The sequence below is a fragment of the Amyelois transitella genome, chromosome 7 (genome assembly GCF_032362555.1).
Source record: "Amyelois transitella isolate CPQ chromosome 7, ilAmyTran1.1, whole genome shotgun sequence".
NCBI lineage: Eukaryota > Metazoa > Arthropoda > Insecta > Lepidoptera > Pyralidae > Amyelois > Amyelois transitella.
In genome coordinates this window covers 6,884,107-6,898,720 of record NC_083510.1, presented here as the reverse complement: position 1 = coordinate 6,898,720, position 14,614 = coordinate 6,884,107, and the positions used below count along the sequence as shown (strand labels likewise).

The 14,614-nt window shown below is 32.8% G+C and overlaps 2 protein-coding genes and 1 long non-coding RNA gene across 4 annotated transcripts; 1 reads left to right on the top strand and 2 right to left on the bottom strand.

Annotated features, from left to right (window-relative positions):
- Positions 1–376: 376 nt before the first annotated feature.
- On the bottom strand, positions 377–1,121 carry LOC132901894 (uncharacterized). Its single transcript, XR_009656943.1, has 2 exons — positions 984–1,121; positions 377–675 (listed from the first exon to the last, which is right to left on the bottom strand). It is a non-coding gene; the product is annotated as an uncharacterized LOC132901894 (long non-coding RNA).
- Positions 1,122–5,209: 4,088 nt separating this feature from the next.
- On the top strand, positions 5,210–10,663 carry LOC106134082 (juvenile hormone esterase). Of its 2 annotated transcripts, none has more exons than XM_013334043.2 (5): positions 5,210–5,594; positions 6,086–6,136; positions 6,852–6,983; positions 7,133–8,430; positions 8,706–10,663. In XM_013334043.2, exons 1-5 carry the CDS (start codon positions 5,589–5,591, stop codon positions 8,884–8,886), a joined length of 1,668 nt encoding a protein of 555 aa, XP_013189497.2. In that variant the 5' UTR covers positions 5,210–5,588; the 3' UTR covers positions 8,887–10,663. The 2 variants fall into 2 exon arrangements, with proteins under 2 accessions (XP_013189497.2, XP_060801008.1); XM_060945025.1 differs by having other exon boundaries at positions 6,074–6,136.
- A 1,199-nt stretch (positions 10,664–11,862) lies between these two features.
- Positions 11,863–13,136, bottom strand: LOC106132803 (retinol dehydrogenase 11). The gene has a single exon (XM_013332337.2). It carries the CDS (start codon positions 13,084–13,086, stop codon positions 12,106–12,108), a length of 981 nt encoding a protein of 326 aa, XP_013187791.2. The 5' UTR covers positions 13,087–13,136; the 3' UTR covers positions 11,863–12,105.
- Positions 13,137–14,614: the final 1,478 nt, after the last annotated feature.

The following is a 14,614-nucleotide window of genomic DNA, read 5'->3' as shown; positions in this document are numbered from 1 at the left end:
TTAATCTGGCAACTTGCTGACAGTGACAACCATGGACGTATGTACAGCTTGGCAAGAAAGTCGTGACAATAATAGGGGCGCCACTGTCGTGCAATGTGGTAACCCCATATACTGCGACAAAAATAATTTTGATAGTTAGAATATTTTTTAAAAAAATATATTTAGTTTGTTATTCCCTCCGTTATTCTGACCGTACTTAAGTCTAACCTCGCAGGTTAGAATCCTGCACGCGTGATATTTTTTCACCATATCGTATTCATTTATTTGGTATCATATTTTATTCATAGTTGTTTGCTACCTGGAGTTCCTAAATAATTATCTAAACTCAGATGACGATGATTACCAGGTATAGGGAGCAAGTAATAAAACTAACAAAATTCAAAGAATTAAATTATTTAATCAGTCTGACGTCAGAAGACTTTCTTCCAAAACTTCAACATCAGATAAATGTTCTGTATCTTGGCTCGTACCTTCTTTAAAATTCTTATCCTCGTCTAGGTTAGAGGAATCGCTCATACTACTACTGTCATCTTGCAGGTTTATTACAAGTCTGTCTATGTGTTTGTATAGCGTCTGCCCTCGTTTATAATATTCTTTTTCTATTTTCATGATATGGCTGCAAGAATTTCTCCACTCTTCGGCAGAAATAGATGCAAACGCTTGGTCAGCTGCTGCCTAGAAAATTGAAATTAAATTTATACCTATATCCAAATTTTAGCAAAAATTTAATAATATTTAATTTTTCGTAAAATACGTTAATTATGCACTTTATCTAGGTTTCTATAAAAATTTGGAGTAATACAGTCAGTATAAGCATTAAGTTAACAAAAAGTATCAAACTGTCTGAAATGCGCTATAATTCCCTCTTTGCATTTCGTAAACATAAACTCGAAATTTTTTAATTTTATTTTCCGTTTGAGAGTTATATAATGCATACAATACGTCAAATATTACGAGGTTGATTAAATAACATCACAACGTACCGCTCATTTCAACTGTTCTTGTGTAAACATCGCTGTTATCGGATAAAAGCCGTCCCAGCTTCGGATTCGGCTAAACAACGTTTGTGGACTTGATATATAACTTCTCTACCAGAACTGCGAACTGTATTTCTTTTTCTAGAAAGAAAGAAAGAAAGAAAGAAAAATCTTTATTTGGCGCAAGATGTAACATAACATTTTCATTCATAAACAGAGATAAAAATAAAAAAAAATACATGATGCGACCAAAAGGGTTTCCACTCAGCATATGCATGTGTATGATGAGGTTACACAATGCGCTGATTTTCAGTGGAACCTAGTACGGAGGCTTTGCCATTCAATATGAAGGATACATATTAAAAATATGAACACAAAATAACAAGAAGACAGCAGTGCTAGGGAGTTAATATATGTTGAGTATGAGCGTGAGTGTAACTATGTTCTTATTGTTGAAGCAAAGTAGACAAAAGGTAGGCAGGAAGGACAAAAGGTAGGTAGAAGGAAACTACAGAAAAATGCAAAGGTTATGTAAAGGTTTGCTGTTATGTGTTGGATTGAGATTGTAGTAAGTGACTTTTCAGTTTATCTTTGAAGTGTGATACCGATTCTATGAGACATATTTTATTTATCACAAGTTAAAGTCGGTAAAACTTGGGAAAAAGCACTAATAACCGTTCACTGAACACAGAAATGACCATGGACTGACACATTAAGTACTCAATAACTCAAGTCACGTGACATAAACGAGTATTGCCAGTGTACAAAAAATTTAGTTCCGTTTCAGGACATTCTTGCCAAGCTGTATGTATGAGGGCGATAGACAGATAAATTTTTAAATCTGTCTGTGATAACGGTGAGTTCTCGCAATGTAGTATCAATGTACCTACCTAAGTTTTTTTTAAATAAATTAGAGTACAAAAAAAATGAATATGAGAGCGAGCCCAGTGGTTTAAATAATACAAAAAACGTGAGTCTCGTTAAATAACATCTTAATAACAATATCTAAAATCGGTTTTCGTTCTGAATTCGGAAATAAGAAAATCACTAAAAAACTTCACTCATCAAATATTCCATAAAGATCTATTTACTACTAAACCCACACTCACCTATCAGTTTACTTACAAGCAAAGATGATGAAGATCAACTTATCATCAGATCAAGGTAATCACGGAAAAGACCACCATGTAGTAAGCCTTTAAGAAAGTGTCTGGAACAAAGTAACCTGTAAAAAGGACCCCTGTCTATCTGAAATGGCATGAATGTGTGAGCAGTATAGGTTGAACAAATAATGGCTCAGTTAGTCATTAAAAACATAAAATTTAATGGACTTCAAAAAAGGAGGATATTGATAAATTTAATATATGATATTTCTGACATCCACCGAGCATCGCTCGGTTAACCAGAAAATTTGAAATATAGTCCATACGTGCGTAAAAAATCGATTTAGTTAGGGAAAATACGTAAGTACACATTTTTTTTGTTCATAATTATTTTTCATTATATGATGGCCGCTAGGCGTCGATAATTTCGGCACCATAATTTCCCCACGCGATGGCTCAGTTGGCCAGCGGGTTCTCTATCTATTAGCATACAATTTTGTGTCATAATTTTACATGGCATACTTACCTTTGTTTTGCCTAATAATTGTTACGCATAATATTATTTGACATTACTTTTTTGGCATATTTCTTTAAGCATACCTACTATTAGCATAACCTAATCTTTTTTTTTTTTACGTGTGGAAAGACCAACCTAACCTAAGAAGTACTATTACACTACATCTGCTCCACGCAAAAAATAAATTAGTCTAAACTATATTTATGCCTATTGAAATAGTATGCCAAAACCAATTATGCCAAAAAACTATTATGACAAAAAATAGTAACTCGTTATGCCAAACTAAAATAGGACAAAAAAATTAGTCGAATGAAAGGGATCCCGTTCTCAGTCTTCAGTTTGTCCTGTATGTATGTACCCTATCTAAGTTTTTCCGCAATTATCTAGCGTTTCGCTGAAGCTGTTTTGATTGAGAAATAGTTACCTACACTTGGGAAAATATTCAAGATATTTAACCAACTTCAAAAAATGAAAAATTCAACGATTTTTTGGAATCATCTCATAAGATAAATCTCTTGAGAAACGTTCTGCCAGGAAAAAGTGGCACCCTGATGATAAAACAAAATTTCCTCTCAGAAAAATCTTGAAAAAATCCTTTTTCTAAATAAAAACTAATGTGTTGGAAAGCCAGATTATTCTTGGGCAAACAGTGATTTTGAGAATGCTAAAACATTTACTGATCACCAAGGGGGAATATTCAGTTCAGACCAAATACTAGTTAAGTACCTTTTGAAGTAGCCCACTACTACATGGAAAGATATCACCACTGCGTTAAATAAATGAAACCTATCAACTCGACCCACGAATTGAAAATTTTACCAAGATTGTGGTGCGCTAAGTGCTAATGCTATTTTCAAATTGAGTCAACATAAGGCACCGAGTTATAACCTGATAACAGCAAAAATTCTATAATAATTTGTATTGGTGCCGTGTGGTTCCCGGCAACAATACAAAAAATATATGGGCTGCAACCTGTCACTATTTTAATCTCAATTCTATCATTAAGCCAAATAGCTGAACGTGGCCATTCAGTCTTTTCAAGACTGTTGGCTCTGTCGTGTCTGTCTGGTAGACAGAGCCAACAGTAGACGTGTTGTAGACGTGACCATATGTATTCTATAATAAAAACAAGAAGTTCATTCCAAACCACCAGTTTGGGTTAAGGGATGAAAATGGGACAATCAGATCCTTGGCACCATGGCTTGAATTACCGTTACAAAATTGGTATCGTTATTACTGTGAAACAAGGTTACCGTTATAAATTAAATAAATACCTTTTTGCTGTGTATCGATACTTTTGGATTCATTTACCGTTTTACTCATTAAAAGTTACCAGTAAAATTAACGGTAATAGGTATCGTTACGATTGATTAACGTTCTCTTTTGTATTTACCGAGATGTTAATATAACGTTACTGATTGATTTAATGACGGATTCGCCGTGAACACTTCGCGTCGCGTATCGTACAGTTGCGTTGCGACAGACAAACTTTAGGTACCTATATTTTATAAAACAATATAAATTTCCATTATACATAGCGATAACGATATTTATAACGCTTTTTGGAAACGTTATTTATAAAGTTAATTGGTATCACTTTTCTTAACGATATTTTTAATTGTTAATTTGGAACGTTATCAACCCGTACTTGGAACAGAAGGAAGTAGAAATGTTAATGTCATTTAAGGTGTCATTAACAATAGGCTATTTGACAAAGTTCTAAAAACTATCTTAGGGTATTTATTCGTTTATAAGGAGCCCTACAAAAATACTTTTCTGCCTTTATTACAGCTATTTTATTAAAAAATCGAAAAAGAAAATGAAATATTCAAATATGCCGCCAAAACGCGACTTTTAGCAATATGGCGGCCATGGCATGCAGTGACGTAAATTTCGTGTAAATATCATAAAAAGCTTGTTGGTGTTTCGAAAAGTTTTGATTTTCTCTTGTTTTATTTAACTTGTGCCACGTCATATGTGTGAAAATTATTAAAATGAGTTCCTATAAATGTTGTGCAGTGCCTCAATGCACTAATACAACAATAAAATCTCCTACGAAACTGTTTTTTTCTATGCTGATGGATTTGAATATTCGCAAGAAGTGGTTTCAGATCATGATCTAAGATCAGTGGTTACCAAGATATACTTACATTAATGTTTTCACTTTCTCAGTTCGGCAGCATAGAAATCTGGATTGTCTTCTTCAAAGACAATCCAGATTTCTTCTTCCAACCATTATTGCGTCCACTTTTGGTAGGTTTCGACTGTCAGCTTTCGCGGAATTGGTTTCCAGTATTAAATACCTATGTTATCTGAGTAAACCTGAGCGATCAAACACTTATAAAATCTTGCAAAATAATAGCGAACACTAAGGAACGGTATGATCGACAGTCTGTTTATGGATAATTGACGTCATAATAGAAATAGCCAATCACGTACGTTTTTAGTCACGTGACAGCTGCATATAAAAACCTAATTTTCTGAGACGGATTTTGTTTAAATAATGCAATATTTTTATCTCGCGTTATTACAAATCGCTCCAAAAAAATAGTATTAAGACTGATGACATAAAAGAAATGTATATTTTTAATACAGTCAAATAGCCTATTGGCATTGTCAAATTTTTAGATTTTTATTTGTAAACAAACATGTTAATAAGTTATGAACTTTGACCAAGTCGTTTAAATAATGAATCTTATAACAATACTTAAGTACTTTTTAATTTTACTTTAACCCCATTCCAACTACATAGGTACTATACCGAAGACTGAAGTTCTTTCAACAAATGGGCTATTATTTTGTACTTTTCGATATTTGTTGTTACCTATCTGTTTATCTTTGTAGGAAGTACAAAGTTCAAGTTGCCAAATTAGTTTTATATACAATATAATATGAATGTCTTCCAAAAATACATTATAGTCTTTGAGACGTGACAGTTGTTTCTTTAGAGAAAAAATATTTTTATTTACTAGATCGATTTAGAAAGAGTGAATGATGGTAAGTATTGCCTTTTATATTTGAGACAAAGGTGATTAGATTTGTGAAACATAATCCTTGCTTTTGCCTTGGCTGCGCACTTTCTGGAGACGGGATCCGATTTTGCATACGACCCAGGAATGGGAAGGTATTATATATATATACTGCCTGCCTTGTGGCATTAACTGAACTGAACTGTACATTGCAAAGGTATGACAATAAAAATTTACACTGGGCAAAATCTTTATAGCCGGCTTTGGTTTTTGGCCTTTTGTTAATTTGGACTTTATACCCTTAGATTCTATCATATTAGGAATTTAGACTTTGTACCATATCAAACACATAATCAGTGGTTCATGCAACTTATCTTAATTGTATTAGGTACAAAGTCTTAATTCCAAATAAGTTATTATTCTGATCAAGGAATTAATTAGTTGGTTTCCTTTTTTCCTAACAACACATTCTATTTTGCACATTCATAAATTTTATGTGATAATTTGATTTTTATACAGGGATCATACTTAGCAAGAAGCTCTAGATCATTACATAAGGTGGCTACCATGGTAAGTAATATAAATAATTGTAATCTTATATAAATTTTATAAAATTCTCATTATATATATATATATATTTTGAAAAAAAAAAGAGATGTATTTAGTGAATTCATTTAAGTCTTCACAGAAGAAACATTATAAGTAAATTACAATTAATTTTTTCTTAAAATCCAGAAGTATTATTATAAGTGATTTAATAATACTAACTTCAATATCAAATTATTGTTATTGTTATTAATTATAAGTTAAATACACCTAATAAGGAATAAATAATAAATACATACTACAATAAATAAATACTATACATGCATGATAAATACCTACTCAATTACAATTCAAAAGTCCAATTCTATACATAATAAGTATCTATTTAATAAAATATTAATATAAAAAACATGCTTATAAGAGTAATTTTTTATCTATTTATTCTGTAATATTAAAAAATGGCCCTCCTTTCATTGCAGTGCCCGCCAGGGCCCTTAATGGTTCGATATTATCACACAAACATCTGTATTTTACATTAAGGTAGCAGTAAATAAATAAATAAAATTGGACCACACTTTTTGTATTCTTACTTTAAAGCAAATTAATGTCTTGGAGATTTCTCACTAAAGAAATTCACGACTAACACAACTCACACTGTTAAGTTTATGTTCACTATAGCTACTCTCAAACATTTGTGTTTTGTGTCAAACCTATTACACAATTCACACAATATTTTCAGAATGACCCCATTGTAACAGTACAGCAAGGCAAGCTTAAAGGATCAATTCTAAGTCTTGTAGATGGATCAACTTGCTATAGCTTCAAAGGAGTACCATATGCCCAGCCTCCTACTGGACCACTGAGATTTAAGGTAGAAATTTGTTATTATGAAAAGGCAAAGACATTATCAGGTTATACACATTTATACCAGATTTTCTTAATTTTGCACGTTCATAACAATAATAATTCCTTGCTTCAAAGGTATTTTTACAGTCTCAATGTATAACCATATTGTTCTAGGCACCAGAGCCTCCACTTCAATGGCAAGGCATTTATGAGGCAACAAAACATGGACCATCATGTCCTCAAGTGCCTACGCCTATGCTATCAAATGAAGAAAAAGACGAAAATTGTTTATTTTTAAACATCTATACAAAATCCTTACAACCAAAATCTAAACTGCCTGTGATGGTTTTCATTCATGGTGGAGCATTTTTGTCAGGTTCTGGAGACTCTTCCATGTATGGACCAGATTTTCTGTTGCAACATGATGTTATATTAGTAACTATTAATAGTAGATTAGAAGTATTTGGTTTCTTGTGTTTAAATACACGAGATGTACCAGGAAATGCCGGCCTTAAAGATCAAGTTTCTGCTTTGAAATGGGTAAAAAGAAATATTGAACAATTTGGAGGTGATCCGGATAATGTGACATTATTTGGCGAGAGTGCCGGCGCGGCGTCTGTTGCATACCATATGATTTCTCCCATGTCCAAAGGGTTGTTTCACAAAGTAATCGCTCAGAGCGGAACTTGCATAGATGATTGGAGCATACAGAGAGATAGCATAGCAAGAGCAATTAGATGTGGAAAATTTTTGGGTAAAGAGACTGAAGATGTGAATGAATTGTTACAGTACTTTAGAGGTTTACCAAGTAATGATTTTATTGGCCTTACTTTAAAAACCCGACTTGAGGATGAGAAGTATAGGGGTTTGTCTATACTGTTTGCACCTGTTGTGGAACAAAAATTTGATGGAGTAGAGTCATTTTTAAATGAAGAACCGCTGGATATACTGCTTTCGGGCAATTACAACAAAGTGCCTTTAATTATTGGTTACAATTCTGGTGAAGGATTATTCACTTTATCATTACAACTTAAGAAAGCTGAATTTTATAATAAACATGTTAAATATTTAGTGCCGAGAGAAATTGCATCAAAGATGGAAGAAGATCAAATGATAGAATTTGGAGACAGAATAAAAAACTTTTATGTCGGTGATAAAAATTTTGGAGAACATACAGCAGAAGCTATCGTTAAATTTCAGACAGATGTGTATTTTACTTATAATATCCATAGATTTGTGCATTTTTATCGTCTCTCAAATCAGCCGGTATTCGCTTATCGGTTTAACTATGAAACGGATTTGAATATTATAAAGAAATTGAGTGGTATTTCCCTTAAAGGGGCCTGTCACGCCGATGATTTGTTTTACTTCTTCCATAATGAAGGAAATAAGGATGTCTATCGAGAAAAAGATAAAATTAAAGAGATTGTGTTCAATCTAACGAAAATGTGGACAAACTTTGCGAAGTTTAGGTATGTTTGTTATTTTAGACTAAACTTTTGTTCAGAGTTTCGCTTTCCGGAAAATTTTCAGAAAAAAGCAATTTTTACAGCTTTTGAAGTTATTGTTTTATTTTTCATCAAATCTGTCCAGGTTTTTACTTTATTTGCTACAAACAAAAATACATTTAAATTAATGCGTGATGTCGAGACATTGTGATCATAGGCGGACCAGGGATCCTTCTCAGGGAGAAAACACAACCAGGACTTACCTCAAGAGAGATATAATTTTTTTTTAATAATTACAGCAATCCTACACCAGACAAGAGTTTGGGCGTCACATGGCCTCCAACGAGTTCAGGCAGGGAGTTTATGAACCTAGAGGAGCCGCTGTCATTCGGCCAGTGCCCTGAACTGGAGCGCGTCAAATTCTGGAACAAGCTGTACTGTGACGGAGGGGTGCCGCATATACCTACGTCCAGAGTATGAATTTGTATATCAGAAGTATTTTCAGTTAGAAATAGTTTGAATTTATTATTTATTGATTCTAACGCCAAACGTTTACGTAGCCATGTTATAAGCAGAGTTGATTGAGTTGTGACGGCGATCAGTCGCATATATTATAGAAGAGTTTGTTTGTTTGTTTAAACGCGCTAATCTCAGGAACTACTGGTTTAAGATTATTTTTGTGTTGAATAGACCATTTATCTTAGGCTATATAACATCACGCTGCAACTATTAGGAGCGAAGAAATAATGGAAAATGTGAAAAAATCGGGTTAAATTATTCATCCTTGAGGGCTTCAATGATGCTCAAAATAACTATTCCACGCGGATAAAGTCGCGGGCACAGCTAGTTAGAAATAATTGCAGTAAGAATCAGTTAGTTATGTTTTCTTGTTATTGATTCTTTCATCACAAGTATGGTTCCCTATGCTGAATATATATATGAGTATATATATATATATATTTGTAATATTTTACTGAAAAAGATTTTTAATAGGGTTAGGAAAATAAGAACAATAATAAATAAGTTTAGATTCAGCAATGAACATATTGTCCATCCAAATATTTACAGATTCATAAACTTATAAAATAGGTACTCAATGTTTACTCCAGAAGGCGGAGCCGGTGAAAAAATCTAGATTTCAATAATGCCTAGAATAATAAAAGTTAGTAGGTAAGATAATAACGAGATTCTATCTTGATTTTATGTTTTATTAAAATCGAAGCATTAAATAGAAGAAACGAAAACTTGTTAGTCACTTCACAAATGTTATTAGTTACATTAATTATTTAAAAACTTACCAGCAATGCAGAACTTTTATTATTTTTGAAGTATCACATCGACACATCTGTTTATTCGAATAGTTTCTAGTTTAACAGAAACTATTTTTATAAAACTGAATGAGTACATTAAATTGTTCATCTTTATTTGCCATTCATATCTGACAAATGTTTTAGTTAAACTTTCCTTTTTTTACACATTGCTATAGTTGGCATGATGGTTTAAATGTTAAAATCCTTAGTATTATATCTCAGGAAATAAAACTATGCAAATTTTATTTATAATTTTCAGGTAATTTTAAGGTTATTTAACATATTTTCAGATTTGCGTTATTAAAAATTAAAAATGTAGTTAATATGTATGTATTTGTATATAATAATAACAGAGAAATAGGTCAATGCGGTGCTAAACTATTATAATTAAATAATGTTATAAATGATGTTTGTAAATAATTAGATTTTGATAATGATACTCCTTTATTTATAATACTCTGTGATGGAAATTACTTAAACAATTTAAGGATATTTTTAATTATTTTAGAATATTTATTTAGCTGCACACATACATGAGTGGTTAAGGCTGACCTGCGTAAACACATCGCTTTAAAAAAAATATTTTTTAGAATTCTTTTAATGTCTTATAATATAAAACGACGAGACGACAACAATTTTTAAATCACGATGTAATTACCTAAATTTGGATTATCAAACCATAAATACCTAGTACCAAAGCTGAACTAAGCCTTTATTATGCTGAACGTTTCAATTAAGCTTAATTCTATTTTATTTATTTATTGAATCAATCAAATTAAATGAAATTATCAATCATGGAAATGGTAATAATAAATCCTTACGAGCAATCGAGTGTTACATATAACTTTACGATAAGCCCGCATTTTTTTTTATAAATAAACTGTTTTTGTTATATTTTCTGTATGTTGTGCAATCCTTGGTGCAATAAAGTTTTCTTTTTTAAACAATGTTTTTCCTCACTGTTAGTCTAAACCTTGTGTGACTGCATCAATGCAACTGGTCGATTTAAATGTCAATTAAAATTCTCGTATATCTTTTCGGTATATTGTATCATCACGGATAAATAAAGATATAGAAAAATAGAATGGCAAACGTTTGACCCAATCACAAAGTTAAATATACAAATATATACACAAACATTACTCGCATGTTTTCCTAGGGTGGCTACAGTCATTAATTATTGATCCATTTGATTGTTAAAGTGACGTGCATGCGCTTTTTAACACTTAAGTGATAAGCACCAGTAAATTAAAATATTTATTACATTCGCACTTATTTATTTCTTTTTTGCTGAGCCATTAACAAACTTTATAGGACACTCGCCCTATAACTAGTACATTTATCTCCTCTTAGTGGGCTTCGCTGAGCTCATCTAAGGTTCTGGCAGAATCATCAGCGTCGCGGTGCCTACACCTGCGACATTATGCTGAGTCAGGACCTTTTCACTGTTCATCATTGTTTGTGGTACATTCACGCACATTGCACATTCACATTGTTTATTACTGTTAATTATGTATGTGTCCAACTAATGTATTGTGATGGTGAATAAAGCTTTTATCTATCTATCTAGAAAAATGGGATGCCGTGTGGTTCCGGGCACGAATAAAAAAAGAATAGGACCACTCCATCTCTTTCCCATGGATGTCGTAAAAGGCGACTAAGGGGTAGGCTTACAAACTTGGGATTCTTTTTTAGGCCACAGGCTAGCAATCTCAATTCTATCATTAAGCCAAATAGCTGGTCGTGGCCTTTCAGTCTTTCCAAGACTGTTGGCTCTGTCTACCCCGTAAGGGATATAGACGTGATGATATGTATGTATGTATGTATAGAAAAATGGTAAGATATATGCCTTTTGAAGCTTAGTGAATAGACAAGTTATCTATTAACTAAGCTTTACTCGTGACTCGTTGCATTTTAAACTAGATTGTGGGTACGTTTTCTAAAAATATAGATATGTCCAACAGAGGATGATCATTTGGTATAGGTATTAATTGTGCTTAAAAGTGCACGAGCAAGATATGTACTAACTGAATTTTGTAGGAGTCCATTAAATAAAATACACATAAATCTTAAGTTTTTATTAACTAAATGTCCTATGGACTGATGTCCATAGGACATCAGTCCATAGGACATTGTATCTACATAAAACTTAGATACATATATTAATATCTAACTTAAGATTATTTTTTGTGTTGAATTAAGTATTTTAAACGTAATACTGACAAAAGTTCATAAAATAAGTATGATCGGAGAGTAATTAGATATAGTTAAATTTTTAACACTTAAAGTAATTCGTTCGCTATTATACTACCTACCTACAAGTAATGACTTTTCAAACTAATTTACCTACATTATATAATGTAATAATACCTACGGAGCTATAGCTATGCTACGCAACCGCGAGCCATTCGATCATTTCTGTGTCTGATAACTTTACCATTTTTACCGAATCATCCCATAATTGTTTTGCTGTTTGGTTGCTTGAGATAGCAGAAGAATTTCCAGCTATTTCACAGTTTCTAAATAGTTTTCCACTAACTTTACCTGCCTCTTCATCGACCGCCAAGTGAATGGCAGTTTGTGCGCCTTCCCATGGAGAACTGAATAAGCTTAAAAATAAAACTTTAGCCAGGAAACCTGCTACACCGCCTAAACTATAGAAGATTCCTGTTCCGACTATTCCAGGGTCCACGGTGTTGGCAACAACTTTAGTAGAGTCTAGAGTCCTGGTTAACTCACGGGAAAATAGTGCCGTGCATAATTTACTTGTGGCATAGAAACGGTTTCTTCGAAGAAAATTATGTTTTCCAGTTTGTTCTTTTGTCAGGTTGTAGACCCCAAAATGGTGCAGCATTGATGTCGTGTTAATTATTCGCGCTGGGTCTGCAGGACTCCCGGATTTTTTCATTAGTGGAAGGAGAAGGATAGTGAGCAAAAAATGGCCGTAATAATTCACCTGCATAATGAAATTCATTCCGTCAGCAGTCAATGCCTCGGTAGAGTTTCCTATGCCTGCGTTATTCACTAAAATATCCAATCTGCTTTCAGACTTGATAATTGCTGCAAATTGCCTAACGGATTTAAAGGAGGAGAGATCTAGGAGTATGAATTTGACATTTTCGTTCCCAGTGGTAGAGATGATGGTTTTCTCAGCTTGATTCCCCTCTTCCAGGAACGGGCATGCGACGATCACCCTGGCGCCTCTAGCAGCCAAGTCTGTAGCTATTTCCAGGCCCATGCCAGCTGTTCCTCCGGTCACCAATGCAGTCTTTCCGTTGAGCCGTCTTTTTGAGTCACATATTCTCTGCTGTCTTCTTTTGTTGCGTGCTAAAACTATTAACACTGTCAAAATTGTTACTATATACAACATCTTCGTTTGTCAGCGGACCACAAAAAAATGAATTATTGCTTATAATGGTGCGTTTTTATATTTCTTACACAATGCTACTGGCGTACATCGTTTGCATTAAGTCGTTTAAAACAAACATGGTAAAAAATTTTAGTTATGTCATTCATTGTATTAACAAAAAAATATGACATACAGAACATATACCTACACCTCACTTAAAAATAACAATTTCCCCAGTGTACCTACTTTTTTATAACAAAAATTACTATACAAACAAAAATGATAATGAGAAAACATTTAGGAAAACCCTTAAACCTTACTTACGTACCTTCGCAAAATAAAGGCGTAGAGATTATTTCGCGCAATTCGGTTAAAAACCCATGTCCTTGTTTTTCTATAGTGTTTTATTTGATTGGCATTTAATACATTATAAGGGGCGTGTTATTTGATTTTTTGTAAGATGAGAACATATCCATCCTCCATAAGATGAGCACGTTTTCCTTTGCCACATCGCAACCAATGTGTAACACGATATTTACTTACGTAAATGAAAATCACGTGTGACATTTTTTTAAAGGAAAACTAGGTATAACTATTTACCTACGCAATATTGTCGATAGATATACCTAGATATTTTTTGTTAAGAAGCACAGAATACAGAAATCTGTGGTAACAAGGTACATTTTATAAAGAGTTAGTTAAAATTACCTGTAAAAGGCCACTGAGACACGCTGAGTTCCTAATTTTAAGAATGTAATTAGTAAAATATAAATAAAAATACCGGACAATTGAGAGTCTGACTCGCACACGTTGCGTTCCATCACGTTTGTTACTTAAATATTTATTTTTAGGGTTCCGTACGTCTGAATACAAAATTCATCATTTTTGGGGGGGAAGGGAAAATAAAAAAAAAATTCTGAAAACTGCATCGTGTGGCATATCAAATGAAAGGTCTTGTTGAGAAGATCTTAAATGTATTTTTTTGTAATTTTAAAATAAATAGTTTCCAAGTTATTCAAGAAAATAGACGAAAATTGACCATTCATCTCTTCATCATTCATCTCACCCTTATCTCCGAAACTACTGAACCTAAAATTTTGAAAAAAATACAGAAATTTGTTTTTTCCTTATAGATTATAGGAAAACCTATAAGAAGTCCATGATATTAAAATAACATGGTAAATCACTCAATATTGTGCGTACCAACTTACATTTTTTATATTTTACGTTTCTACCTGTTTATTAAAATCAACCAAAAATTGTTTAAAAATTACGTTTGTTGTTTGGAAGCCCTCCTTAATTACTTTATTATTATTAAATTTGAAAGTTAATAAATAAGTAAATATTATGTAAAAATTTTTAGGAACTACCTGTCATCGTTATTATATCTAATTGTAGAATTTTAAGTATTTGTTTTTTAACCGGCCACGGAAATACATAAGTTGTGTGTGAAAATTTGAACTTTCTAGCCACCACGGTGACAGACAGGAAGCTAAGTAATAGGGTCCCGTTTTTACCTTTTAGGTACGGATCCCGAAAAACTGGAAAA